Source organism: Ooceraea biroi, chromosome 12 (genome assembly GCF_003672135.1).
Source record: "Ooceraea biroi isolate clonal line C1 chromosome 12, Obir_v5.4, whole genome shotgun sequence".
NCBI classification, from domain to species: Eukaryota; Metazoa; Arthropoda; class Insecta; order Hymenoptera; family Formicidae; genus Ooceraea; species Ooceraea biroi.
Genome location: NC_039517.1, coordinates 380,707 through 408,079, shown reverse-complemented (window position 1 = coordinate 408,079; position 27,373 = coordinate 380,707). Strand labels below are relative to the sequence as shown.

The window sequence follows — 27,373 nt, the reverse complement described above, 5'->3', positions numbered from 1 at the left end:
ATGTGTGATTTTTGTACATTTGTATTGTGTTATTGTGACACTGCATCGTCGTAAATGCATAAACAAACTTTGTTTAATTATTTCCTTTTTAATAAATATTTAGTTAATTTCTATATTTTTAATGGTTTCTATGTTTTTAACGTTCCTTTCCTGCACTTTAACGTTGTGTCCTTATTACTTTCCTTTCTATCATAAAAAGAAAATAATGATTATTATAACCGCGCTAAAATACAATTTTGACCGTTGAATCGAACAGCAATTCTAGTTTGGTAATGGCCAAGTAATGAAAGTGACAAAATTGCACAGATTGCAGCAGAACACTTGTGCACTTAAGTGGAAGAGACTTATTTATTTATGCTTCTTACGTGTATCGTGCAAAACGATCGCGGAAGTCTCCATCCTGATCGCATCGGTTTGACAATTCGTAGATCGTTATCGCCGGATTCTTTCGCGGCGAATCACGCGAGCGACCGCGCACGCCTTGCTGAGGAATGCCATCGACGGAAATAGATTTTCCAAAGAGTAACGAACAGTTATTTAAGTATTGCGCGATGCTTACGGCGGCACGCCAACCTTATCCAATTACGACCTAACTATCGCGTGCTCTAAATATCGTGCAATTAATATCTGACCACCGAGAAACGTCAATTAGCCGCGACGCGACAGCGTAATCGCGAAATAATTAATTATCGGAATGTCAAAGATACCCGAAGCAGAAATAATTCGCAGCTTTAACGTAATTACTATAGATTCGGGAATCTGGGGTTATTCGAACAAACGATCGATTGATTCGCGAAAACGAATAATCGTTAATAAATAGCGTGCTCGAAGTACAATACTTGAAGAGCTTGCAGACGCGAAAAAAAATCCGCTCCGCTCCGCTGTCCCGATTTGAAATTCGACTGACCTTGCTCTTAATTTCTGTGGGTCGCGAAATCGGGCGGAAGTAACGCGCAGCTCTCACGAATAATTCGCTAAAAAAATATCCACTAAATCTAAAAATCCACAAGCGTAAAGAAAAGAAGCAGCACCGACTTTAATTTCACCTTAATTTGGACAATTCGTACCGATTCCCGGCCTCGATTCTTGTAGATTACGAGGTAAACCGGAAGTTACGCGATTATCGCGAATGTAAAAAGCTAAAAATGCCAAAAGAGGAACTGATTCGTCCAATTAACCTGAATTTGAATTCGGATTTGAAGCGATTCTCGCTTCGATTTTCGATTTTTGTGGATCGCTGTGAAGCCGAAAGTGACGCGATTCACGCGAACTGCGCAATCTCGCACAATCGAATCGGCTTCGCCGATAATTCGCTGCGTTTTTACGTTGCAAACAGTATTAGTAATGAAAACTGTCAGATAAAATCGTATCAATGGCCTGATACGAGAGAATATGAGACACAAACTATCGCGTGTTCACGTATTGAGTACGCAGCTCGCACTAAAAGTACTCGAAGTCGCGCGTGATTCGCGATCGTTCGCAGCTTCTCTCGCGTATGCTATGAGCGTTCCTCTCCATACTATCCTCGCCTCTATTGCTCTTCCTTTACCACTTTACCATCGTTCCTGCCACTTTCCTTCTCGCGTCTCGTTCCCGCCTCGCCTCGCAATTCGTTTAATCGATTAAGATAATTGATTCCTCGACTCTGTAGTTTCTTCCAAGTGTATTCTCAAGTCGTATCCCGTTGTCTTTAACGCATTCTAGAGTTTGATAAATATGTAAAAATTATCTATTTCCTTTTGGTGGGCGGAAAATTTATTTTTCAGTAGAATAAATATGAAACTTGATGCAATTTAACAAAATGTTAAAATGGGAGTGAATATAAAAAAATATTAATATATAAATAAAATAAATATACGTAAAACTACGTCGCCGGCGCCGTGGTTTACCATAGGCCATAGAAATTCAGCAGTGCCGACTACTCGGCAAGTAATTTTCGTGTCCCTTCCTATCGCCATTGATTGGTAACAACAGGCGTCCGTGAAATAGCGACGCGATATCTATGCAGGACTGACAGCAGGCAATGACTGTACAATCTTATCTACGCGCGGGAAACTAAACGGGTGACGTAGTACAAACAGCACGGACAACCATTTCATAAAACGAGCAACAGCAAGGCCGAGCAATATTAGGAAGAGATAACGCGGATCAGAGTGTGCTGTGTCGTAATGTCATATAATAATAAAACATTATAAAAATATACAAAATACTAAACCTCAGTCACTTGGGTAGTATCATTTATAATTCATCACGCAATAAAAGATAATTAAAAAATATTCGTAATAAAAAATTCTTATCACTAATTTAAAGATATACGCAAATGAGTACAGAAAATAAAAATTACCCAAATTAAAAGTGTTTCGAAACATCTTGAAATTAAATCTCTTTTGCAATCAATCTCATCATTGCAAGACCAAGAAACGTCACTCACAGAAGAATACAAGCGTCACCACGTAATCCGCTGACCGCGTTAAATTCGCGTCCCCAATTAACCAATCCACTTTTTCAATTACTGTGGGAGTCCGCGTTGCGAACGAAAAAAGCCGTGCGGACGAGATCCGAGTAACCAGGCGCCGATTATCGTTACTGCAACCGTACAACCGTTTAACGGGCGGACACCTGATAGGTTAAGTCGCACGCGGCGTATCGACCGACCGCTCCGTATTGACGACTCCGAAATTTGCCTCCAAAATGGTCGGCGCGACCCCCTCGCGTCCTCCTCCTCAGCAGGTGAGGGGAACCGCGTGGGACGCGCGCGCAGGGAAGCCCTTCGCCCTTTCAATACGTTTACCACTTACCACTTCGCTGCATGGTCGTTTCACCGGAGCGTCACAGCGACGACTCGTCGATCATAATCAAAGCTCCGCTTGCGAGCGACGCGAGTAAACAGCCGCCGATGCACCGCTTCGCATGCCACTCGCGCGAGACGCTCGAAACGCCGCGACGCGGCCGAGTCAAACGGGAAAAAGTCAAGCGAAGGAGAAGGCGACGACTCCGCAGACGCACACGCCGGACTCGCGGCACGATCGCGCTTTTCAAATATTCGCGTGGTAAGTCGGACTGACAACTCGAACGCCGACGACGCGTGCGCATGGGCGCGATACTGCCGACCGAGCGCGACCGATTGGCTGCTACCAGTGCTGCCACGACGACCGCGAGCTTCTCCTTTTAGGGGAAAAAAGGATTGCTACTAGCTACTGTCGCGCCACCTACTGTCGCGTTCCGGTAGCAAGCGCGCGCGTGTCACGTGACGCGCGTCGTGAAAATGAACGTACGATGTATATGTATGCACGGGCATGATGACGGTTTGGGGTTAGAAGCCAATTTGTTTTGTACTGGAAATTCGACTGATAGGCGAAAGAGACGCCTGACTGATGATATAAGCGCGGCTGTTTCGTTACAGCGAGTGAAACTTAAATGAGTGATATGTTCGATTGTCGAGATAAGGAGTGAATTTTTTATACGGTATTTATGGCAGTATTAATTCATTAAACGTTAGATTTTTGATACTGTTTTCTTTTTCTTTGATGTGACAGCGAGTGTACATTTTTATATAATAGCGGGTGTATATTTAAGTTAATATTAATTAAGTATGTATATTCGATTGTTTATAAGATAAGAATTATATTTCTCTGTATGACATTTATAGCGTCTTCAATTTAAATAAATTCAAATAAATGTAGAATTTTTCACACATGTCCTCTATTTTGCAATTGAATTTTCTCATTTGTGAGTTTGTTATACAAATATGCATTTATACAGATATTGCACTTTATGGTTTTAGATTATTATGGGGAGAGTGTGTTGCGTTTTGGGATGCCCATCGGGTGGCGATGCCCCGTCTCATCAGATCCCGAAGAACCCAGTCCTCTTCCAGAAATGGAAGGACATGATCTACTCCGAGAAGATTCAGCACATGACTGACGAGCAGATAAGCAAGTGCACCGTCTGCTACCGCCACTTTGCCAGTGACGATTATCTGATAACTTATCGAGTAAGGAAACTGAAACGTGGCATCGCACCCTCACTAAATCTGCCGAACAAACCTGCCAGCAGCAGCAGCGAGCCGGATGTAGTTAAAACAGAACCAGACACTGAATCCGAGCCATTGAGCGCAAGTGCGTCCGTAAAGGAGGAGCGTGTAGAAGGTGCGGGGAGTGGAGAAGCCGCAGCTGGCATTGCGTTGTTCGAGGACGCTCCGGAGACGCTGGAGCTGCGCTTCGAGGAATCGCCAGACCGCGTCTCGTCGAACGAGCGCGTCGAGCGAATCGACCTGGCGACGGAGCCAGAATTCGAGTCACATTGCAAAAAGGAAAGAGCATCGAGGAGAAAACGAGCGAGACTGAAGCAGAAGCAGTTGACGCTACTGCGATGCAAGAAGCAGGCCGAGCGATACGAGAGAACGCCTACGATACAGAGGATACTGTCGCTGTTGACGTCCGACGAAGTGGCGGCTGCCAAGGCGAAAATACGAAGGTCGAGATACCTGCCGAAGGTGTATGTTAAAGTGTACCACGACATTGCGAAGAGTAAGGCTCTTTCTCATAAGACCTGATGATTCCGATTCATCGACTCGTCGAATATCGAAGTTTAAATACGCCGAGAGGATCAGACGTCGTTGAACATACTTAATTAAGTAAGTGCACATTTTGGCCTAAGTAAATTTATTAATAAAAAGAAGCAAAATTTGAATTATAAATACGAGTTATTAATGTTATATGAAGAAAAGAATTATTCGTTTTACAAATACTAAATATTGTTAACATAAAATAGATATAAAAATTGTTAATAAATAATATTAATAAATAAGAAATACTAAGTGTTGCTAGATATTAACACGGAGACATAGGAAAACGGAAGCTCATAAAAGTCAGGGTGATACTATTTAGTTTTTATGATTTTAGATGATTTTGCTGGGGCATGAATGAATGCTTGGATAAGCATTCTCAATTGTATAAGAAAAGGTAGAGCTTGTTTTAAATGTCTGGCAATTCTCTGTGCGAGTGGGAAAGATCCTAAGTGGGCAGAAATATTTGATGCGAAATCAGTGTTCGATACAACGTTAGTTTTACTGTATTTTTAAAAACAAATACATGAAATATACATTTATAATTATATATATATATATATGTATATGTATAATTGGTATAGAAGGATTGTTTTATTCTTTGAATAGACCTCTGAACATTATATCTTATACCGCCTAACGCACGTCGCAGAGAGTACAACGTATCCTTTCTGAACACATAATCTTGATAGGGATTATTTCTGTGATTGAGCACTTTTTTTTACTTGCCGGTGACTTGTCTTTCTCTTCCTTCCTTTTGAACTACTACACGAGAGGTGAGTCTCCTCTCGGTGGGACGATAATCCACCGATTACGATCGCGTTTGGGGAACGCGTCGGTAGGCATTTAACCGCGTCGCGGTAAATGAATTTCCCGAGGGGAGGCTGGAAAAAACAAGAATTCGGAATTCTCTCGAATCAAGTGGTGACGAAAGGTACGCGACATTACATTACTTTTCTTTGGTTTTCCATAGGATCGGTTGTGCTTGGTTGGGCATGCTTGAAGTAATATTCTCGAGCGTAACACACACACCCAGATAGTCCGTCTAAGAAATTACGTTGAAAAATATTCTCATTGAGAGAGTCATTTACATTTACATTAATAATCTATACATCTCGATCAATCTTCGATCTTTTTTTTTAGCTTTAGTCTACTAGGTGCTGGATGTACGGCTTTATACTCTTCGTCTACTACGTCCACTAGCTACGAGATTACGATTCAAGACGTGCTCGACATCCTACGACCGACCTCGCAGAGTCAGATTTCTCGTCGGTGTGATCGGGGATTTACTTTCCCTTTAGTTCAATTACGATTATCGGCTACGGAGCGTTAAGGGATGCGTGCGTCTCCCTTCGATCGGCGCAGCGATTTGAATAACGGAGAGAAAACAGATCGATTGTCGCTCCGCATCTCCTTCTCAGCGCAGTTCACGATTAAATCAGTTCAATCAATTTAATTAATCGAAGAGGGAAGTCCATATTTTCGCGAAAGAGAAGATACCTAAAGGGAAAGTGCGGAAACGAACGGAACACCGTAATCGTATAGCGGCGCGTTATCTTGACGCCCTTTTAGGCCTTGCAAGATGACTTCTAGGTGTACTCGACCGTTCGCAGGTGTTCCTTTCTATTCTAAGGGAGGAAAGAGAGCTCGAGACAATTGACATTGAAATAAATAATTCGTCGATCGACCGACGAAGGGTCCATGCCCTCATAAATTCCTAAACGCGCCCCTGCACAGTATACGGAACAAGTTTGTGCGTTGGTACTTGTAAAATCGATAAATACCGCGACTGTCACTCGATGCACGTGCTCGGACGAGCTCCAGGAAGCTGTCGAAATTATGCGTAATTGATTGTACGTCGCTCGGCTCACAACAGTCAACCACTCTCTAGTGTCGCGCGACAATCGCGAAGGGGTTGCTACGTACTTTCAGCAATATGAAACATCACGAGCGAACGATACGCAGGTCGGGGTTAATGCACAGAAGATCCCGGCACGCGCGTCGGGGTCTTTCGATTTTTTTAGATCGAACGATTCCTCTCGGTTCTCGAAATTCTGGGGAAGTCGGAGAAGCGAAGGAGGAAACTTTCGAGCAACACTTTTTTTGAAATGGTTTCGCAGGTGGAAAAAAGAGACAAATCTGCTCTGTAATGTTTCTAATTAACGCATCAATTGAAGGTCTCTGCATAAACGCAAGGGGAGCGAGCTTATTATGAGCACTCATAGACGGCCCGGTGCTTGTTGAATACACGCTTGGTCCAGCAATTAAACCGGCGGACAATCGCTCTTGTTATCGATCGCTCATTCAGTCATATCGCTGGCGAAGACCGGCCGCGGAGAGTTTCCCGTCCGAACGCGTCTCTAGCCGAACGAAATGCATGTCGTGCGTAAGACATTTATTTTGATACGTGTAAATGATTGTCCGTGATTGTCCATAGTCTGTAGAATAATTACACTTCGATATTCTTCTCCCTTTTTTTTTCTTTTCTCCTTTCTCTCGTTTACTCTATGTAGTTAGTTTTACGCGAAAAAGGGGGACGAAGGAGCGAATTCAGCGGCCGCGCGCGGATCCGGCCGATCTCGATGTCTCTCGACCATTTTTGTCTGGTTTTTTTTTCTTTTTTTTTCATTACTTTCTCTGAGTCGGGGTGTGCTTAACGTTAAGGACACTTAACTTTGTATAATCTTACGGCTATTAGTTAGAATAGTAACCACACACACGAACGAGGTTGCTTTTTTTTATGGAGTTGTACACGTGAGTCCGAGGGCGGGGAAGGAGCGAGATCGACGGCAAGTCTGGCGAGTTTAATTCTCCGTCGTGGAGCACGAAGAATATCTTCTTTTTCTCTCTTTTCGTGAAACTTGCATTTTACATTCGCAAGAAATAATTTTGTAAATCGCGGCACATGTTTAAATTAATGTCTGTGTCTGTTGTAAAATCATTCGTCGGTTAGAAAATATATTCTTTTGCAGACATTTGTTTTTAAATAACAAAATAAAAATAATAGAGTCGATCTTTCGGTGCTTTAAAATTTTGAGGGCGGTTTTTCGAGATTGCGCCAATCCCTCGATTTGCATAGAAAATTGCGGAACCGGAAATCAGACTTGCTGGACTTGTGCCACCGGTTCGCTCCGTGCAATCGGTTCGTCCATCGGACGACTATACACCTGTCCCTTACATTTTAGTTACACACCCTTTATACACACATATACCCTTACGCAAGTGTTTCTGTCTCATCGTGTACAGCCTTACATAGGTATGTATATATAGATTCTTGGAATCTTTTGCCATATCGCTGCGCGCCGGAGAATAAATTAATATGTCACTAGAGCATATTAATTTCCATCAAATTCTCGCGTCAACGTTACAAGATAATTATTAAGGGAGGAGAGAAGGGGGAGAGGAGAGAGCAATGTGTATATGTGTACGTGTGTACGTGTATGTTGCGTTTTTCAGTGCGTGGGAAACGGGGAAAATTGATATCGAGAAAGTAAATGGAAATTCACAATGCCGAAGGAAGACCGAAATCTTATTGCTAATCCTCCACGTGCACGCACGCACACACGCCGCACAGATTCACCGATCTACCGCCTCACGTGTCCACGTAGATCGGGTATCGCGGACGGAAATGGAAATTACGACGTAGGGAGACGTGAATTCGCATCGGAACGCATAATTCGCACGATGTTCTCCTTTCCTTCGTAGTCGAATTCACTTTCGCGCGGCGAGAAACGTGTTTGCCAGCAGTATCGCGTTTCTGCACTACTGCCGCGTCGAAGAAGGCGAAGAAGAACCTGCCAGTCCTCGCGATGTTTGAATGATTAGAGGCGAGTAAGTAATTGATATGTTCTGGTATTCCTTTCTTCGTTACTTCGTCCCTTAACGCTGCCACTCCCCCGTGCAAACATGATTATCGCGTGCGATTGTTATACGGTATTTTATAATACCGTACATGCCGTATATTACGGCCAAGATTTGCGATCTCCCCGATTGCGTAAATTCCGCTTTGCGACAACACAGGCACGCTACATCGGAGAAACTGAAAGAGTGATGCACATGTGTGAGTGTACTTCTTATATAATACATATATATATATATATATATATATTTAGCAACTATAAAAGCTACCTTAAAATTTAGTGATTGTGTTACACGATAATTGACGAATACGGCGCTGACAGATGCGAGTGTCGTGCGCACACCGTTATTACTATATAAATTATATAGCAATAAACAAATTGTATTAGTAATAAATTACTATATAAATTATATAGTAATAAATATATATATATATTTATAAATATAATATCTAATATTTAATAAATACCGTCGTAATAAATCTCCGTGCTGCCGCGTGTCGAGAAGATCAATACGTCAAAACTTTAGCGACGTGAGCGATAAGAGACGAATAATGATATGTCGTTCTAACACTTTTTCGTTACCTCGCCTCTCATTTTTCATCGCTAATTTTATATTGGCGCGTATATCGCCAGTACATATTACCATGTAATATTATATCACACAATGCTACATACTCGCGACCACACGCGTGCCTTCTTCTTCTTTCAAATCCACAAATTCCATCGGTTTGCGATACACAAGCTACATAGTAGTATTCCGGAGCGTGGACTCTGCGTGTGTGCGCGTGCACGCGCGTTTTACGTATATAGGTACGTCGTACGTTGTGCCTTGCGTGTGCAATTCTCGCGTCCAGCGATATCGCTCGAATTATAAAAGCTACCTTAAGATTTAGTGATTGTGTAGTGCGACAATTGACTGCGGCGCGGCCCGCGACACGTATGACGTGTATGTATGCGTGTTCGCGCGCGCGCGCCGTTATTATATAATTAATATACAGATATTTATTACATAGACAAATATATATCTGACGAGAAAAATATTGATTCCTTTGTCCGACTTTATGCGACTATGAATTTTTAGAGATAGGAAGAGAGAGAGAGAGAGAGAGAGAGAGAGGAGGAGAGGAGAGAAGGGTTCTCGCATACTCGCGGATCCGGGTGGAGTTCCGCTCTTTTGTTCTCGAGATCTCGCGTGTCCGATTTAATAAAGGGGAGAGTCAGCGTCGTCTCTCCCGCCTCACCTCGCCGCGCCGGCGAGAGTCCGCACGCGCGCGATTCCTCCGCGTCGCGATTTCTTCTCCTCGTTCTTGCCGTTCTTTACGTGCGGTCGCGCGTGCGAGCGGATCGATGCAAGCTGGCCAGCGACTCCACGATCGCCGTGATCATCCTATCCGACCTCAGTTCAGCGACGTTCATTGGCACTTCACGCTTCGGGTTGTCTGCTGAAGAACTGATACTGCAACACGTGGAGAGAGCGAGAGAATAGAGAAGACCCTTTACGGTTCCTCAGCGTTTCGAGAACGGTACTTTGTACGCAAAAGTAGCATTTGCGGTTACAAAAAGAGGAACCGTTTCCATATTCGATTGGTCTTCAGAAGCGCGAATCTAAGAGAGATGCTTAAGCGTTCTCCTGTTAAACCTAATTTTTCACGACTGAAATATTCATCAATTATCCGAATAAGAGGCAAAAGGTTGCAATTCGAATCTCGACGTCGTTGGACTAAAGCCTTGCCCAGGAAATCATCGTGTTTGAAATGATCGTTCTAGAAGACGTGAGTATCGAGTATCGTTCCGTGTCGTTACGACACCATGAAAGACCGCTCTGATCAATCAATCATTTTGAAATAAATTTTCTCGCCCCCGCTAGTCGGTCCCGGCGAATCGATCAAGCGCACACAGAAAGAGAGAGAGAGAGAGAGAGAGAAAGAGAGAACAATCTAATCTAAGGACAAAGAGAGGTGCATGGGAGGCGGCATGATCAGGCGGCGGCAGTGAGAGCTGCAAACGCGAACGCGAACGCGAGCTATTGCTTAGTGAATATCCTTACACTGTAACGGAGGGTCAGTGGGAATGCTGTCCCGGTAGCTGGAGTGATGGAGAGTGTGTTGGTGGTGGTGGTGGTCCGTTCAGGTTCAGGCAGATGGGGGGTAGTTGTCTTACCATGCTGGAGCCAACCTGCTGCAGTAGCCCGATGCCCTGCTGCGACGACGTCGAGGATACGGACGGCCGTCTCGAGCCCCGGATGCTGTTCAGGCTCGAGCTAAGCAGATACGGTACGCTGCTACTGGTGATCGGCATTCCGCCTCCCTGCGAACAGAACTACTCTCAGAGATGTTGAATCAGAACTTGGACTACTCGCCCTAACTAAATGTTCTCTTTGTGTGCCCCCCGCCGTGACGTACCGAATTTTTTTATTACGTGTATGCAAAAGTTTTAGTCTTCTTTTTAACGTTTTTTTTTTCTCTAGATAATACATGCGATGCGCGCAATAATGCTAATAAATGCATTATTGCGCGTCATTATTCTGCCTAACAGTATTCGTTAATGTTCCGCACATTAGCACAAAGTGCGATCAATTAACGACTCCGATTTATTTCTGTTTTACGTCGCAGCATGATCAATAAAAGGATCCGTTTCTATAGGCGGCAGGAAGATTTCCGATTGTTCCAAGACAGAAAAATGTCAGTAGGTCACGGGTTAGCAGTAAAATAATTAAGCTTCGATATGTCGCGATTGTTAGATAAGTTCTAGAGGAGCTATCAAGAGCTCATTTCTCAGATTTTATGATCGGAAAGTCGTACGGATATTTTTTTGCAAAATTTTTGTTAGCAAAACGCAGAACTTTGTAAATTTATTCCATGAAAATTTATTCTCTTAATTACTCTTGTTTTCAAGAGTGCCTCCGAGAAATGGGCATTAATTGTAAGCTTCATGTCCGCTGCGTGTCGTGTCACTTGTCACGCGAGAATAATATTTTTCGAGTGAATTAACTCATTAAAACTATAATTGTATCATAGATTTCTCACAAAACTCTCGATTCATCTCTTATTTCTTCGTTAACACTATAAAATTATTTTTGTCATCAAGCAATGATTTTACTTAAATAACACAAACCTAATTTTATCCTTTTAAAATTATGATAATCATGATTTTATGCAAACAATGCAAAATATTATAATTCCTATCGTTACAAACTTTGATCCTGATTTCGCAATCTGATCCTGCAAATGTTTAATGACCGTTTTCCTGTTATATAACCGAGCTTAATTATTATGTAAACGAACATCTTTGTTATTCATTTAATCACGCTCATGATAAAAATTGCGCCGTAAAAACGGGATCCCAGCCGTTAATGGGATGAAGCGCTTAAAGCGAGCGCTCACAGTGTTCGGAGAATACGTACCGTGGGCGGCGATAAATTAATATTCGATCCACGTCGTTCCTGGGGCCCGGTGCTGGAGTGTCGGCGGATCGGTAGTCCGCCACCGGGCGTGCCACCCGGTGAACTCGCGCACGACGGCGCTATCCGTATCTTGGGCGTCATCAGAGTGTTGTCCGACAGGCGTCTGCTCGTGAACGTGTTGGCCACCCGCAGGAAATTGCTGTCGTTGGCCGACGCCGAGGTGAACCAGTTGCCAAACATCGCTAAACGGGCAATAAAAACGCCAGGAATCTCCGTTAGAATTAGGTGTCCTCTTATTAAAATCTCAGCGCTTTTTCTCGTCCCGAAAAACAACCCCCGTCGAGGGAGGAAAAGCGCTATTAAGTGTCTGACGCGATATTTCGACCCCATTAACTTACCCGTCATCGAGCTTTTCCGCGCCATATTTTCCGCGGACGCCGTCGATATGGACCCTGCGAGGGTAGAAATAGCACTTTAGTCAGGAGTTTTACCAGTAAAAAGTAGGAGTAAGAAGCGTCGCCTCGGTCCCTCACGCAGGACAGGCTCTCGTAAATATTAGATGAAATTAATGGGGTAATGACCCCATTAACAGCCTTCCAGCCGCTGGAAGGAGACGGAGAATTTATTAAACCAGCCCCCGCATTCGGTTTAACCAATATTTACGGAAGCTATCTGCCCGTGCGACCGCGTTATTTTGCTCAAAAGTAACACTCTTATAACACGTTAAAATAAAAAAAAATCTCACTTATCTACATTGTACTAGTATTATTAATATTTAAAATATTAATAATATAAAGTCAAATTATAATATGAAAACGACGAAACGCGAAACCAAAAAATACCTTACAGCTACGTTTAACTATAGTTAAATAAAAACAGCACAAAGGTCCGGGATTTTGCAGAGCTCACGGATCGTGAAGGCTTAAACAAAATTAAAATCCATTCATCCCAAGCTCAAAGCACGAGGGATGCTGAATCGTTTCATGACGAGGAATGACGTCAGTGACTCCGGGGCGATATTTCTCCGAGCGTACGCACCGATGCTGTTCTTCCTGGCCATGTCCTCGGCTGATGAAGTCTTGCGTTGCTCGATACGCAGATTCGGGATGTTGAATGCCGGCACGTGCACATTGTCGGTGCTATACTGATGCCGTAGGGGTCGATACTTGTCCGGGCTCGGCAGCGAGAGATCATCCAGGGTCAGCTTGTTCCTCTGATTCCTATACGATCGCAGAAACGAGAGGGTGCTTATGCTGGGAATGTCTGAAGATTGCGACCAGTGCCAGCGATTATACATCACTCGGAGGGACGCGCGATATTGATTAATTAGTACAGTCCCAGCGTTTAATTATACTGGGTGTTTCTCGTCACAGTAATTGAGCCGGATGATGGAATCCTTTGTTTAAACGGTGAACGACGAGCGGACACCGTGCAATTTTTTAACAAATGTAATAATATCTATGAGCTTCACGATATTCCCGAAATATTAATACTAATATTTAATAAAAATATTAATTATATATATAATATTTATATATTTCATGATAATAAATAAATAAATCAGGGCAAATTTATTTATTATCATAAAATATTTGTGTTGAAAATTTGTTACATATTAGCTTATCGATACTCGTTGTACCCCCCACTTATCTGATCACGTATTACATATTCATGAAATATTTATTGTGCCCATTCGTTGCCGGACATTAAACACCCGCGTTAATTTTTCCACGGTGGGGAAATGGCTCGACGATTTTCCGCGTTATCGGGTACACGTGCGCAAATATTCATCTCACGACGGTGGACCGGAGAAGGTCATTACGTCGCTCGCTCGTTTACGACGTCCGCGCGCTTTTAATTACCCCGCTCGGTCTTCACGCTAATTACACTTGCCTTTCGATGTTGTTCAACATGTCCTGCAGCACCTCGAGTAGCAAGATGAATTGCTCGAGATTCAATGCCGGGTTCACTGTTTGCGGTAGCAACGACGGCATCGCGTGCGCCGCCATCCAGTTCACGGACAATCCGTACTTCTTGTCGGTGAGCATCAGCCTGTAAATATCTGAACGAACGCGCGGAAGCGCGCGATTAGTCGTGGGCCTAGGCAAGTGTCGCGCCTTCTTTCCTTCCTGATATGAATATTTTATATTTGTACAGAATATAATAAATAACGTTTCTCTCTCTATCTCTGGCACTCCATCTCTGAGAGTGATTGTTCCATTTCCCCTTCTTGTCTTTCCCTTCTTCCGTCTCTCCAATTTTTCAGATTTATCGTTCTCATTATAGAGGACGCAATATTGCGACCTTTGAAATTGTTTCATTGCGAATCAAAGTGGTCAGCCGCCGGCCGATTTCTCCGTCCCCTTGCTGACGGGTAATAAGAGAAGTCGACCTAAAGGGCCTGACTGTGGCTTATATTGGAACATATTGTCGCTCATATCCAACGCGAAGTCGTGTGTGTAAAGTGTCGCTACATATCACCACATAAACGCTTGTACACTTGTGTGTGTAATGGCGATCACTAATGCAGCAGCACTTGCATAAATGTCATCGAGTAAATAACAGGCTCCGAGAAGTGGGCGAGTAGTGCCCAGTATTTCATCGTTATTGTTCCGTAATTTCGGTTTGGATTGTCCAACGTAAACGGTAAAGTTCAAATCTTGCAATTAAATTTACTTTTGACCAAGCGGTCTCTTTTAGCGCCCGAGTGAATTATAGTGTTATAAACTATCATCGATTATTATCAGTGTAAGTTCCGTTCGGCGACCGTGTCGATGCGAGCGTCACGTTGTCTTCGTTGCTCTGAATATCGAAGAGAGATAGAATGATGCTCGTCGAATCGATGCGATCGCCAAGTGGAACTTACTCTAGGTGCGCACAACTATCGAGAAAGCCACGTGAGCTCGCACGTATTCGCATTCACTTCACTTACTTACAACCCGCACGACAATCTCGGGTTCTTGCAGCTTGACCTTGCAGAGCAACGGCAGAATGCAGTCAATGATCTTCTGCTTCTCGAGACGGCTCAGGATGCACGGCACCACGTCCATCAGTACCCGCGCGTCCGCCGAATTGTTGTCGAAGGCCTCCAGCAGCTTCGGCAGTACCACGTTGCGTATGGCGTCGTCCTCGAGGTGCTGCGTCACATGCGACACGGCCACGAAGGCGGCTGTCTGAGGAGCAAAATCAATCGAATCGCGCAATCACGAGGATTCCTCCGCGGCTTCGTGAAGAACGAGTAGATAATCGAATCCAGACGGAACTTGAACGGAACTCACGAGAAGCCGAATCGTCTTTAGGAATTTATAGTAAGAACATCGAGTTACTCGAAGAATGTGGGTTCTCTTTTGTCTCTGAGAACCTCGAGAACTTATGCATTTTTGCGTGTCAGATAGCGATTCTGACCCCCCCCCCCCCCTCCCCCAACAATTCTCAACATCGACTCTTCACATTCTTCTGAACTTCATAAATACGTCGGATCGTGCATTTGGCATTTTGAAGAACCGAGAGGTTCATCTTCCGCCGAGATTGAGTTCTTTCAGCGAAGCATCGCAACTTACTCGCACTTGGATCGTCGAATTCTCGAAGGACATGTACAGCATCGAGAGCACCTCGCGCTCGTACTCCTGGGGCGTTTTTTGCAGGATGAGGTGCAGGTTCTCTAGTAGGGTCACCGTTCCCTGAATCGACTTTCGATTGGTGAAGAGAGGTCTGCGGGAAGATAGAGAGAGAGAGAGAGAAACAGACGAGAGGGTGAGATGAAAAACGTGCCTATTTCGTGCTCGGTCTCGCGCTCATTTCCGCTCTCGCTCTCGCGTTCTTGCGTGGTACGTACTTGAGCGTGGGGAACACGATCTGATCGTACTCCTCCTGGGTGCTGTTCTCGACGATGTACAACATAGGCTGCAGCACGGCCGACAACACTTCCTGCGTCTGCAGCTCCGCGTGAAGATACGTCCAGATATGCTGATACCAGAGTTTCTACGCAAAACGGGAAACGTAACGCGCGTGACATGTCACTCTCGCACTCCGTGCCAGAGAACGAGGTCATTACGTTACCCCTACTTCGTAGGGCGAATCGGATGACGGAGCTGTTAGAAAATTCTATCAGTATAATAATAATATACGAATTGTTAATTATTTGCTAATTAAATTCAACTCTATGTAAAATTAAAATATTCTATTACAATATTTTATTAGATTTATATTTAAATAAAACTCTAATACATAAAATATCGTAATATAAAATTAATTATAAAATATGAAATTACTTATACTTTAAAAATTAAAAAAAGGAATTATAATTCATGATCGTCTTCGATCGAAAGCATTTTCGCTGAAAGGCGTTTTCGATCAGAAACATGTCACACGCATAATCGTGATTTAGGTCAAGAACCAGGTAGCACTTGCATATATTTGTCCTTCGTCACGATTCGCCCTAATTCTACGCCCTTGTTCTAAGAATAACGCCGTAATCCTCGCGCGTACCTTTGGCATGTATGGCAACAGTTCCTTCAATGTTGTCGTGTAGAAGTGCTCTTTCTGGTGCACATCCTTCATTTTGCTGACGTCGAGAAACTGTAGGGCGTGCACAAACGGGTCCCTGAAGAATTTTATCATAGTCAGAACTTGCGCGGTAGGCCTCTGCTCGGGATCCTTGTGCAAGAGCCGCGTCACGGCCTCTCGAAGAGGTATTGGCACCAACGGCAGGATAAGGCTGACTTGTTCGTCAAGCTGGTCAAAGTCATCGCACAGTATAACGATAGTCCATTAAATATTAAAGAAAAGAAACTGTAAAATCACTAACATTATAACTATGTAATAATTATGTAATACAAGATATTTTTTATACCTGCATTACATAAAATTATTATGTATAACTATTGAGTTGGCCAAAAAGTAATTGCGTTTTTTTCCAATAGATGGACATACATGTCTTGAAATGTAACTAACTTCATTCTAAACCGCAAAATCATTATGTAGGTTAACAACTCACAGTTCAAGCTTGTTTTAGAAAAAGAAAGTACACGATTTCGTTAACAATTGTTTGTTTGCCGTCGATTTCAAAATGGAAAATCAAAAAGAACATTTTCGTCATATTTTGTTTTATTACTTCCGAAAAGGGAAAAACGCTGTGCAAGCTCATAAAAAGTTATGTCATGTATATGGCGAAGATGCTTTAAAACTGCGGCAGTGTCAAAATTAGTTTACTAAATTTCGATCTGCAGATTTTAATGTGAAAGATGCACCACGCTCAGGAAGGCCAATCGAAATTGATGATGACAAAACAAAGGCACTGATCGATTCCAATCGGCGTTTAACGACACGAGAGATTGCTGAGAATCTTAACATATCGAAATCGAGTGTTGAAAACCATTCAAAACGACTTGGATACATTAGTAAGCTCTATATTTGGGTACCACATGAGCTCAAAGAAATTCATCTCACTAAGCGTATTGACATCTGCGATTCTCTTTTGAAACGTGAGGAAAATGATCCATTTTTGAAACGTATGATAACAGGCGACGAAAAATCGATCGTCTACAACAACGTCAAACGAAAAAGATGGTGGAGCAAGCGTGATGAACCTGCTGAAAGCACTTGAAAAGCAGATATTCACCAAAGAAAGATTATGCTGTCAGTCTGGTGGGACTGTGTATTTTGAGCTGCTTGCAAGGAATCAAACCATTAATTCAGACGTATACTGTCGTCAACTGGATAAATGAAATGATGCCATCAAACAGAAACGTCGAGAATTGGTGAATCGCAAAGGTGTTGTGTTTCACCATGATAACGCTAGACCACGTACAAGTTTGGTCACTCGTGAAAAATTGTTGCAGCTTGGATGGGATGTGTTACCACATCCACCATATTCACCAGACCTGGCACCATCAGATTACCATTTGTTTCGTTCTTTGCAAAACGCCTTGAATGGTAAAACCTTTACTGCTGATGAGAATATCAAATCGTTGTTGGAATTGTTTTTTGCTGAAAAAGATAAGAACTCTTTTGAGCGCGGAATCATGAAGTTGCCTGAAAAATGGCAAAAGATAATCAAACAAAATGGACAATATATTGTTTAATAAAATTTTTGTTTCCCATGAAAAATTCGCCTTTTATTTATATAAAAAAAAACACAATTACTTTTTGGCCAACCCAATATATTGTACAGTACGATAAAATAAAACAATTGACAATATCGATTATATAACATATTTGATTAAAAGTTACCAGATTCATGTGTGTGTGTAGCGTTTACCTGTGACAAACAATAAAAAACTTGAAAACAGAGATTCTCCGCTCGCGATAGATGTCAAGTAACGCCTCTGGCGATTTTTATGTCGCAAATAATTTTCGGGAAACTGTGCTGCTCTCTCTAATTTGCTTAAAAATTTGCTGAATGGAATCCATTAACTGAAGCAGTAGTGGAAGTGCGCCAGTCGGCGGCACAGTATGTCGCTCTAAACTCGAAAAAAGGAAACTCGCAATTTAAAGCCGCAGCAGGGTATACCTATTGAATGGAATAAAATCAATACGTTTTGTATGAACAAGCAGATATCTCGCACAAATGGGGAATTGCCGCAAATAAATTACGGAGCTGCGCACCCTTGTTTCGTAATTAGACGTCCAACTATAATTTGCAAACTACAATACAATCGCAGTTTCATGCGCGGTAAAGTCAAAAACAATTCCTCGTAAAAGAGAAAAGAAAACAGCAGAATTCGATTTAACCTTGGATAAAAAAAAAGAAAAGGAGGTAGAGAGAGAGAGAGAGAGAGAGAGAGGGAAGAATGAGAAAAAGTCAGAAGAGAAAATCCGTCGTGAAAAATTTCACACACGATATAATCCGCGCGGCGGATAATCCCTCTCCCAAGGATAATCCCCGTGCGTTTAATTTAATCGCGCGGATTGGATCAACTACTTACGGCGTCGAGCTGCTTGAGGTAATCCGAGCAACTGTGATTCGCCTGTATCAACGGCCGGCCTTGATTGTAGATCGCGCATATCGTCATACCGAGGCTGTACATGTCGCTGGAGAAGCTGCCGAGCTTCTTCTGCTGCACCTCCGGGGCTGCAACGTGTTGCACGTGACGTTACAAACCGCGAGAGGACAAGTGAGCGGTGTTCCTCCCCCTCGCCCTTCCGCCCCGCCGTTTGACGTGACGGGGGCGGAGGGGGAGGATCAGCAATGCAAAAAAGGGTGTCCGTTTCTCGCGTGGCCTGCGATCGGAAAGCTGCACCCTGTGATTTTCCGAACGCCTCCGTCGCCCGCTCGATTAAAGCGGCGTGATGCAAAATCATCCCCGCGAAAGGGAATTTGCCAGAACGCAAGTGCGATTCGTCCGATAATACGTCCCGACGTCGATTTCGATGAGTTCCTATTTCGATGTTTAGTTATGCCGTTGCAACAGCTGTGTAATTACATTTCTATTTCCACGCGTTAAATGTGACTGTGTAAATGACGAGATTGCTTTATCTGACACAGGAATCGTGCGAAATGTAGACACGGGTGGAAAAGCAAACAACCGCCTCTAGCACTACACGTACAATGAAAACGGAGACCTTAATCTCTCTATTACGGAAAGATCGATTTCTATTTTTGTAAGGCAACAGCGAAAGAGAGAGAGAGAGAAAATATTTCTATTTCTAAGGATATACACGCATGCTAGCTAGCTGCGTGCGCGCTGTTTGATTGTGTCAGAGAAATGGTTTCTATTTATGGGACAAATTCATCGCTTCGTTTCGAGCGGGCGAAATAAAGGTGAGCACACAGTTAATCGCATCAAACGCTAAACGAATCATATAAACTCGGTAATTTGATTATTAACGCTCGAGCGAGATTCGAGAGATCGGTGCAGCCTCCCGAGCGCGTGGGTGCGCGTTAACAGATCTCTCGCGGACTCTACGTCTCTCACCTATGTAGTCGAGATTCGGTTGAGTCATTTTCGGCATGTGCTTTGTCCACGGCTGCACGGTTATCGGCAAGTTGTTCTCGTTGATCCTCTCTAACAGATCGACATAATAATACGTGACTAATTATTTTCGCAATTGGCTTTGCTACATTTTCTAATACGTGATGACCGATGAAGCATTAGAACTAGTAAATAATATTAATATATAGCATCTATCTATAATCAGACTAATGAAGCTATCAAAGTAGTGTGTCAACGCAACATTCGTATACGCTATTTTTATTATGATGATTTTATTACGATGATGTGATCGCAATAATCAATAGCATTACCGTGCGAAGTACTGCGATAAAAATAATTCAACGACAACGACCAGTCCGTTTTCGATTTTCGATAATCTCGCAATTATTACATATTTACTTGCTCTCGGGGAAACTCAGTTTTTTATCAATTATTTCGACTTCGACGAAGACAACATGAGAGATGGTGACGTACGCTTGATTCGACAGGGACGATTGGGCCGGTATTGAACTAAAAATGGCCAAACGCCGATTATAGTGCGATCTATCTTTAGTACGAGGGTTCGGGGATAGATTGGTACTCACCGATAAACTCGAACCCCGACAATTTCCATGTGCCTCTCTTCGTGATAATGATGCTCGTTGGACAGACGTTCCTGTGGAAGAGCTTGCAGTTACCGTGGAGAAACAACAGAGCCTCCGTGATCTGCAAGCAGCAGCGAAGAATTCGTTATGCCTTTAGTCAAAATGTGAGGAGAGAGAAAGAAGCGGCTAAAAAGCCGCAGACAACGCTGAGAAAGACGACTGCGCCTAAGTCGGTCACCTAACTTCCATCGTTACTCTCTGCAAGATATTTCGGGCGTAACTCCTACGCCGTCTTCTACACCGGTTTTCCTAATCCTGATATTAATTTCAACGTTACGGGTAATCCTGACACGTTATTACGCGCGCGTATTATTTTACAGGGTGTACCGAACAAATCCGGGTGTCGCGCTCCGCCCCAGTAAGGATATAAATTGCGGATTAGGGTCGTCGGGGCGGCCACGTTACGCGAGAACGCGATTGCCGTTACACCGAACGGTGGTGGTGACAAGTTTTCGAGACGTGAGAGTTTCAAGAGGGCTAACGGAATTAAACATTCTATTATGCTTCGTAATGCATTCTATTGTATTATGCCGCGTCAACGCGTCGCGTCGCCGGCGTGATGAGGTTGATTCCACTTGCGCTGCCAACCAGGAACTCATTTTTCAGAAAACTCACTTTGAGCGCGGTCTCCCTCTCTTTCTCCCTTTCGCCCCTTTCCCTCCCTCTTACCCTCTCTTTTAACCTCTCAACACCCCTCACGCTCCCCTCCCTCACTCTCTCTTCCGCCAGAGATAGTGCACACATGCGTCCGAATATGACTTAATTTTCCGCAACGCGACCCCGTTATTGCATCTACGCTATGTGATTCCACGCTCACGCACAATGTCACGGTCGTGCATGCGTATACGCGAGAGAGAGAGAGAGAGAGAGAGAGAAAGGGGGAGGAAGGGAGGAGGGAAACAAGCTACGGAAACGCTTCTTTTATTCCGGGGTGCCGCGAAGGTCGATCGAGTAATTTCCGTCCTACTGATAGTCCGGGAGGGCGAGGGGAGGGAGGAAAAATTGAAGCGATCGGACCATTCGAATTTTACTGCGATCGCGATCTCAAACAATTGTCCCCGGGGGAGCTATCACATTAAACAATTATTCTTTTCTTCTTTGTCTCACGTCGAATTTCACAGTGATGATTGATGACATTGCACCGTTACGACAGCAACGATAAGGCACTCGGAGGGCATTTATCGAACGATTCGATTGCATGTCTGTTGAATATTATATCAGAGGGCAAGTGCAGGGATGTAATGCATGTCGTGGCGATTTTAACGGTGATCGTGGCTTAAAAACACGCCACTTCGATTCTCCCTCCCTCCTCCCTGCCTGCTTCCCCCCCTCTCTTTCTCTTTGCCACCCTCACCTGCAGCAGCCCGTACTTGATCTCCAGCTCGAGCAGCTCATATTCTTTGATAAAAACGGACCGATGATGGCTACTGGCCGGCGGGTGATTCTGCTTGCCCATCGGCCCCGAGGACTGCGCCGCGAGTGTATTCGCCAGCTGCTCCTTGTACGCCAGGACGTTCGACAGGCTGGCGAGGACCGGCTCTGACGCGAAGGCCAGTGTGTCCGCACACTCCTCGACCTTGTACACCTGCGTCATCATCAGACGTATAGCGCATCGATATGCATCATGAAGTGGGTCAATATATAGGACAGGGAGATCTACTCGGCAAAATGAAGAGTCAAGCGATTGACGCAGGTTTGCAGGCGCATATCACATCGATCGCGAGTGAATTCGGTGTAAATCGTATAAGGAATAAGTTGAGGGAGGGCAAAGGTGCATTCTGTTCCACCGATGTGCACCGTGTTATCGATTTTACCAATTCCCTAGGGAATTGTCTCTCCTCTATTTACGTATTTTCTCTTCGATGAATGTTTAAAAAATTATTAAAAATTTCGTCCTTCCTATTTTTACGTACCTGCAAGAGTTTTGGATGCGAGATGCGCTCCATCCGAGTGGCGCTCTCGCGCAGTATGTCCGTGATCGCATCCTTGCGCTTCGGCTTGTGGATCTTCTCCACGGACCGCTTGTCGAACAGGAAGATCGAGATCTCCTGCAAACGAGAATCGCTCTGTCGTGTACGTGGTATATTAAATGACTTTGTTTTCGGTTCACTAAATACCAACACTTTATTCCGGTTACAAAATATGACGAGAGCGAGTATCCACACAGGTTAATAACAATATACTCTCGACGAAGAACGATGTATTACTACGTGGCAATCAGTTCCCGCCTATACGTGCGATACGAGCGCTCCTGCGATTAACTAATACATTAATCGATATCGATATCATAGATCGCATATATAACAAACTGTAATTCTCTATACAGCACAAAAGGACGTAACGTCCGGAACATCCACACGATACAGAAATATCCTTTGAACATCTCTCGGATCTCGGATGTCTCCGCGTCTCCACGACATCCCTCGGACTTCTTTGCTGTATGGGTCTGTTTCTGTTTGTTTGATTAATTGTTTTATTGTGCGCGCCCCTCGAATCGCGGAGCGATTTCAAGCTTCGCGAAGAATTTAATCGCCAAATCCAAGCGCGAAAATCTCGGCCAAGTCCGATCGATGATTATAGAGTCCACCTTGAATACCTAAATCACGAGATTGTAGATATATCTCTCATTCTCGTATTACAAGTTACACATGAAATTATTTATCACTCATTCTTTTATATCGAATCAATCCTGAAAGTAGTCGATCGTCCTCGACTTCCATTCCCAAGTTTGGCGAATTTCGCCATTTGCTTACGCTTACACAATTCTTTATTTGCCTTTCAATCCAGATAGCATTGTTCGAGATATAGGATTGTGTCACGGTTGCAAAATTAAATAATTGAAACGACATTGAATCGGTCGTTAGTGGTAATTACTTATGGTAATTAATGAATCGTGGGATTAATTAACTAATAATAATAAATTCACTGAGACCGTTTGGAGAGATTTGCTTCACTGAAGCGATCACTAAGCTCAGCTCTTCAATTTTTAATAAACTCGAGTTTATATTGAAATGCCATATATGTTATTTATCCTCATGCTGTACAAATTTAAATTAACTGTGTGTGTGTGTCCCGGATTTACTCAATCTGGAATTTTTTTCCTATCGAAAAAGGAGTCTGACAGGAGCCATATTATTGTCTACTTTCTCATTTACACCCCCGTCCAATAGAATCATGAAATACATTTATTCACGATCTCTTATGCCGGCCGCGCGCCGCAAAACACCCCCATGCTTTTCTCCCGCCACTCTAACTCTTACGGATCACCGTGCTGATCGTATCGGATTACCATTCTGTCCTTCTTCCGGTAGCCGTCGTATATCCGCCAAACGTTCTCGGGTCCGGCCGTGGCGGACTGCTTGCCGATCTCGTACGTCTTGCGGATCGTGTCGGGGAGCAGGTCGCACGGCGCCGTGCCGCTGCCTCGGGATTTCGCGAACATGATGAAATGCGAGGGTAACGAATGGCCAGCCGGCCCAATATATGTGGGCTCCTTCTCCTCAACAGATCAACGCCGGCTTCGCCCGTCTGTTAGCTGCCAAATCGAGATCACTTTGTTATTTTCAATCCTGTCGCCGTGAGGGTAGAATCGGCATCGCGATCTCTCTCTCTCTCTCTCTCTCTCTCTCTCTCTCCCTGTCTTTCGATATGAATTTTATTCGCGACAATACGTGCGTGACAATCCGTTTCGCCTGTATCTATCAGTTTACCAGGGTTGAATAAGCGAGGGTGAATCGAATAAAGGACAATCGAATGAAGGAAAATTAAATTCGTTCAAATCGTCGAAATAACATTGATAGTTTTTGTTTTTTCGTTTTTTCTTTTTTTGGAACGTTACTGTCGTTGTCAGGCGTCGCGTGGAGATCTTTTCTGTGCATCGGCGACGCGACGGTGCGGAAAACGAGCGCCGAATTGGAAACTCGACCTCGTCGTAGGATTGTGTTGTTCCTGATCTTCGAGAATTGAAATCGTTAAATTGCATTCCGCGTCCGCGTCCATTCGTTCGTCTTCCGTTTCTCCCTGTTTTTCTCGATTTGAATAATCGCGAAAATCGAGCGAGAAGGTTTAATTAGGAACTTGCGAGAATCGATGAATGCACTGTCTATCGTCGCACGATATTATTGTGCAAATGCAGAGCATACCGAAAATGCAAAAAATTTTGAATCTCCGATTCCAAATGCCCGATATCCGATTTAATAAAATTATTGTAATTTCTCTCTAGTACACTCGGATCCGTTTAATTGTTGTCAAGTGTAGCATAATTAAAAGAACTTTCGTTCGCGTTCCTCATTTTGTCAAAATAAATCTCAGTTCATTTCGTTTCGTTTAATTTCTTGAGGAAATGCGTGATTGACAATTTTCTCTTTGCCAGGATTTAAGCCGGAACAGGCTTGCTGCGTCGCGGTTAATTAAATTTTTTTTTTCTCTTCGCTAATACGTTCTTTCTTACACTAGTATATACAAGTATACAAGTATACTTTTGCGCGAATGTGTGTAATCGCCTTCTCTTTGATGAATTTGAAATTGGATTCATCTCGGGCCTATGTCAGCAACTTTTTAATTATCGATATCAAAAGTTTCGTCGCAATTGAGCGTTGGCGAGGCATCGTTACCTGTTTCGCAACTTCAACTTTCGGTTTAATTTGCAAACCCAATTTTTTTACCCCGGAATATGGTAAAGTAACTCGACAAATATTGAATTTGGAAGCATAATATTGAAACATGCCCTCGGTTTTGCGGAAAAATGCAGAAATCTATTATTTGCGATTGCGTGAACCGCGAATTAAACCTTCGCGATGTGAGAACTACTTGTAAATTATGCTTTTGTACTAGACAAGATATCCACACGATGACTTTTTTAGAAATTTGGGCGACACGTTACGGATAGGGAAAAAGGATCAAATCGCGCTCCTAAGTAATTTATTTGCATTTATTGCAAAAACCGAAATTTTCAAGTGCGTGCGAGCGAATCTCTAAAAAGCAGGAATAAAAAAAAGAGAGAAAGAGAACGAGAGAAACGAAACGTGTATACCTATGAAAGAGTGAGAAAAATAATCGAGAGAGAGTTTTTCTTGTATTTTTTTTATGCTTAAAATATATATTTATCTGCGCATTTCAATTATTTAAAAAGGATAAATTCCTGTGAAAAGGAATTTTTGTGAAAAGTCATGCAGAATTCTCTCTCCCTCCTTTGGTATTTGAAAAATGTTCAGCGTGCTCGCACCCCTCGCACGGGGTGGCACCTAGAATCATTTCTCGTCGCCGCTATTGCAACGTCACACGCGTAACGCGTCAGGAATCGTTCTCAGCGATGTGGAAATGTACACGCGCGCGCGTGCGTGCGTGTGTATATAGTCGAAAATCGAATTTCCCGAAATCCACGTCCGCAATCATCCTCCGCAACACGATCATACTTTTATCTTATTAATTATCAAAAAAACCCATTAAGAAGAGAAAGAAAAGACGATGAGAGCAAGTAAGAGAGAGAGAGAGAGTCTGAGCGATGGCAAGAGGAACGAACGAAGGAAGAGATAGTTCCTCATTTAAGCTCCTCCCCGCTTCTCGAAGGACTTTCCATGCAGGAAATATGATTCCTGATAGAGACGTTCTTCGCCTCGAGAACCGCGTTCACTTCCTTCCTTCCTTCCTTTCTTCCGTCCTTCTTCCTCCCGTTGCGAGGAAATACTCCTCTCGTCCTTTCTCTCTCTCTCTCCCTCCCTCTCTCCCTTTCGTATACGTTTTTGCATCATATTAATATCGCGCAGTGAGATCTGAAATGCATCAGCGCGACGAATTGGCAGAATCGTAAATTCTTGTCGGATTGGCGTTAACGGGCGTTATCCGCTCCGGTAAATCAATATACGCGAGCGCGTGAACCGTTAGCGTTAGTATACGAGCGCACCCCTTAATAATCGCATTCCGGATTCTTCAGCTCGACGTCCCACACACGCCGCAACGCCGAGGCATCGTTATCCCCTCGGATCTCCTCCCGACAACCCGAATTTCGTTTTTGCAAATTCTTCGACCCGTAATTTTCCTCGTGCTCGCATCGAATGATTGATTCCCTCACGCTGCTCTCGACGCGCGTGAATGCGAGAACCTCGCCAGGGTGCGGAGGAGGACCTCGAGAGGGAACAACTTCCAAAACTGAACATTATAGCATCGTCGTCATCGTCATCATGGTCGTCGCGCTGAGACCCGAGCGCGATGCGAAGATCGCGAGGAATCCTGAAGGGGTGCGATAAACGGCACACACGCATACACACAAAACCACCGCGTAAAAGCGCGCATTTGCTGTACGTACATACGCGGACGGATAAAAGGAGGAACGAGCGGCGATGCACCGCGCGAACGTGCGGATGCAGCGCGAGAGTGTGCGACTCACCTGTTGCCGAACGATATCGGGAAACGCGCGACGGCACACCACCGCACATAGGCTCTCTCTCTGCGCTGACAAGAGAAAGAGGAAACGGAAAGAGGAGACACCGTGGCGGCGGCGGCGGCGGCGGCGGCGGCGGCGGCGGTGGCGGTGGCTGTTGAAGAGGAGCTAATAAGTCGTTGATCGCGCGAACAAACGAATGGGCAAGCGAGTGATGGACGAACGAGCGAGTGAACGAGCGAGCAAGCAGCAGCAACGGATGATGGAGGAGGCGCGTGGTGCGCGCGCGATGCACAGGCAGAGCGAGCTCTCGCGCGGGTGGCACGCGCCCGGCTGTGTGTGCGTGATCCGGATCGGCCGCCGCCGATAGGTGCACCGATAATGTATCGCGACGACGGACTGGCGCTACCGGACGAGAAGAGGATCCCGTTATCCTGTAAACAGGCCCCTTCCCCCGCCCTCCGCTTCTGCCGCCGCTCGCCCGCCTCCAGTGTATCGCCGTTGACGGCGACGTCGACGTCGACGTCGACGACGACAACGGCGGCGGCGGCGGCGGCGGCGGCGGCGGCGGTGGTAGTGGTGGTGG

At 44.3% G+C, this 27,373-nt stretch overlaps 3 protein-coding genes across 10 annotated transcripts in view; 1 reads left to right on the top strand and 2 right to left on the bottom strand.

The window, feature by feature from the left end:
- LOC105278878 (septin-7) overlaps positions 1-3,024 on the bottom strand; it is a 32,602-nt gene extending 29,578 nt beyond the window's left edge. The window contains exons 1-2 of one of the 4 annotated variants that reach the window (XM_011338314.3): positions 2,799-3,024; positions 2,656-2,657 (exon numbers count right to left, since the gene is read on the bottom strand). In XM_011338314.3, the coding sequence (XP_011336616.1) occupies positions 2,656-2,657; positions 2,799-2,811 (15 nt within the window). In that variant the 5' untranslated portion in view covers positions 2,812-3,024. The other 3 variants (XM_011338310.3, XM_011338311.3, XM_011338312.3) reach the window with 3 other exon arrangements.
- Positions 3,025-3,218: 194 nt separating this feature from the next.
- LOC105278880 lies at positions 3,219-5,123 on the top strand. Of its 2 annotated transcripts, XR_893840.3 has the most exons (3): positions 3,220-3,465; positions 3,785-4,636; positions 4,905-5,123. XR_893840.3 is itself a non-coding variant. In XM_011338317.3 (2 exons), the coding sequence occupies exon 2, from the start codon at positions 3,791-3,793 to the stop codon at positions 4,553-4,555; it is 765 nt and encodes a 254-aa protein (XP_011336619.1). In that variant the 5' UTR covers positions 3,219-3,465; positions 3,785-3,790; the 3' UTR covers positions 4,556-5,121. The 2 variants fall into 2 exon arrangements, 1 of the variants encoding a protein (XP_011336619.1); XM_011338317.3 differs by having other exon boundaries at positions 3,219-3,465; positions 3,785-5,121.
- On the bottom strand, positions 5,055-27,287 carry LOC105278881 (SCY1-like protein 2). 4 transcript variants are annotated; one of them, XM_026974298.1, is made up of 17 exons: positions 26,794-27,287; positions 23,698-23,943; positions 22,322-22,456; positions 21,763-21,993; positions 20,349-20,469; positions 19,747-19,836; positions 18,757-18,902; positions 16,319-16,564; positions 15,666-15,811; positions 15,391-15,541; positions 14,763-15,003; positions 13,724-13,892; positions 12,869-13,050; positions 12,229-12,282; positions 11,831-12,072; positions 10,475-10,746; positions 5,055-9,883 (listed from the first exon to the last, which is right to left on the bottom strand). In XM_026974298.1, the coding sequence occupies exons 2-16, from the start codon at positions 23,848-23,850 to the stop codon at positions 10,489-10,491; spliced, it is 2,565 nt and encodes an 854-aa protein (XP_026830099.1). In that variant the 5' UTR covers positions 23,851-23,943; positions 26,794-27,287; the 3' UTR covers positions 5,055-9,883; positions 10,475-10,488. The 4 variants fall into 4 exon arrangements, with proteins under 4 accessions (XP_026830099.1, XP_026830101.1, XP_026830100.1 ...); XM_026974300.1 differs by lacking the exon at positions 26,794-27,287 and having other exon boundaries at positions 10,588-10,746; positions 23,698-23,850; XM_026974299.1 differs by lacking the exon at positions 26,794-27,287 and having other exon boundaries at positions 10,475-10,734; positions 23,698-23,850.
- Between the last annotated feature and the right edge of the window lie 86 nt (positions 27,288-27,373).

Excerpts from the sequence above, each read along its gene's own strand:
- LOC105278881 (XM_026974298.1), bottom strand. The coding sequence starts at position 23,850 with ATGTTCGCGAAATCCCGAGGCAGCGGCACGGCGCCGTGCGACCTGCTC. Across the intron at positions 21,994-22,321 it reads CGCATCCAAAACTCTTGCAG|GTGTACAAGGTCGAGGAGTG; the intron begins GTACGTAAAAAT and ends ATGATGACGCAG. Across the intron at positions 15,542-15,665 it reads ATCGTGTTCCCCACGCTCAA|ACCTCTCTTCACCAATCGAA; the intron begins GTACGTACCACG and ends ATCTTCCCGCAG.
- LOC105278880 (XM_011338317.3), top strand. The coding sequence starts at position 3,791 with ATGGGGAGAGTGTGTTGCGTTTTGGGATGCCCATCGGGTGGCGATGCC.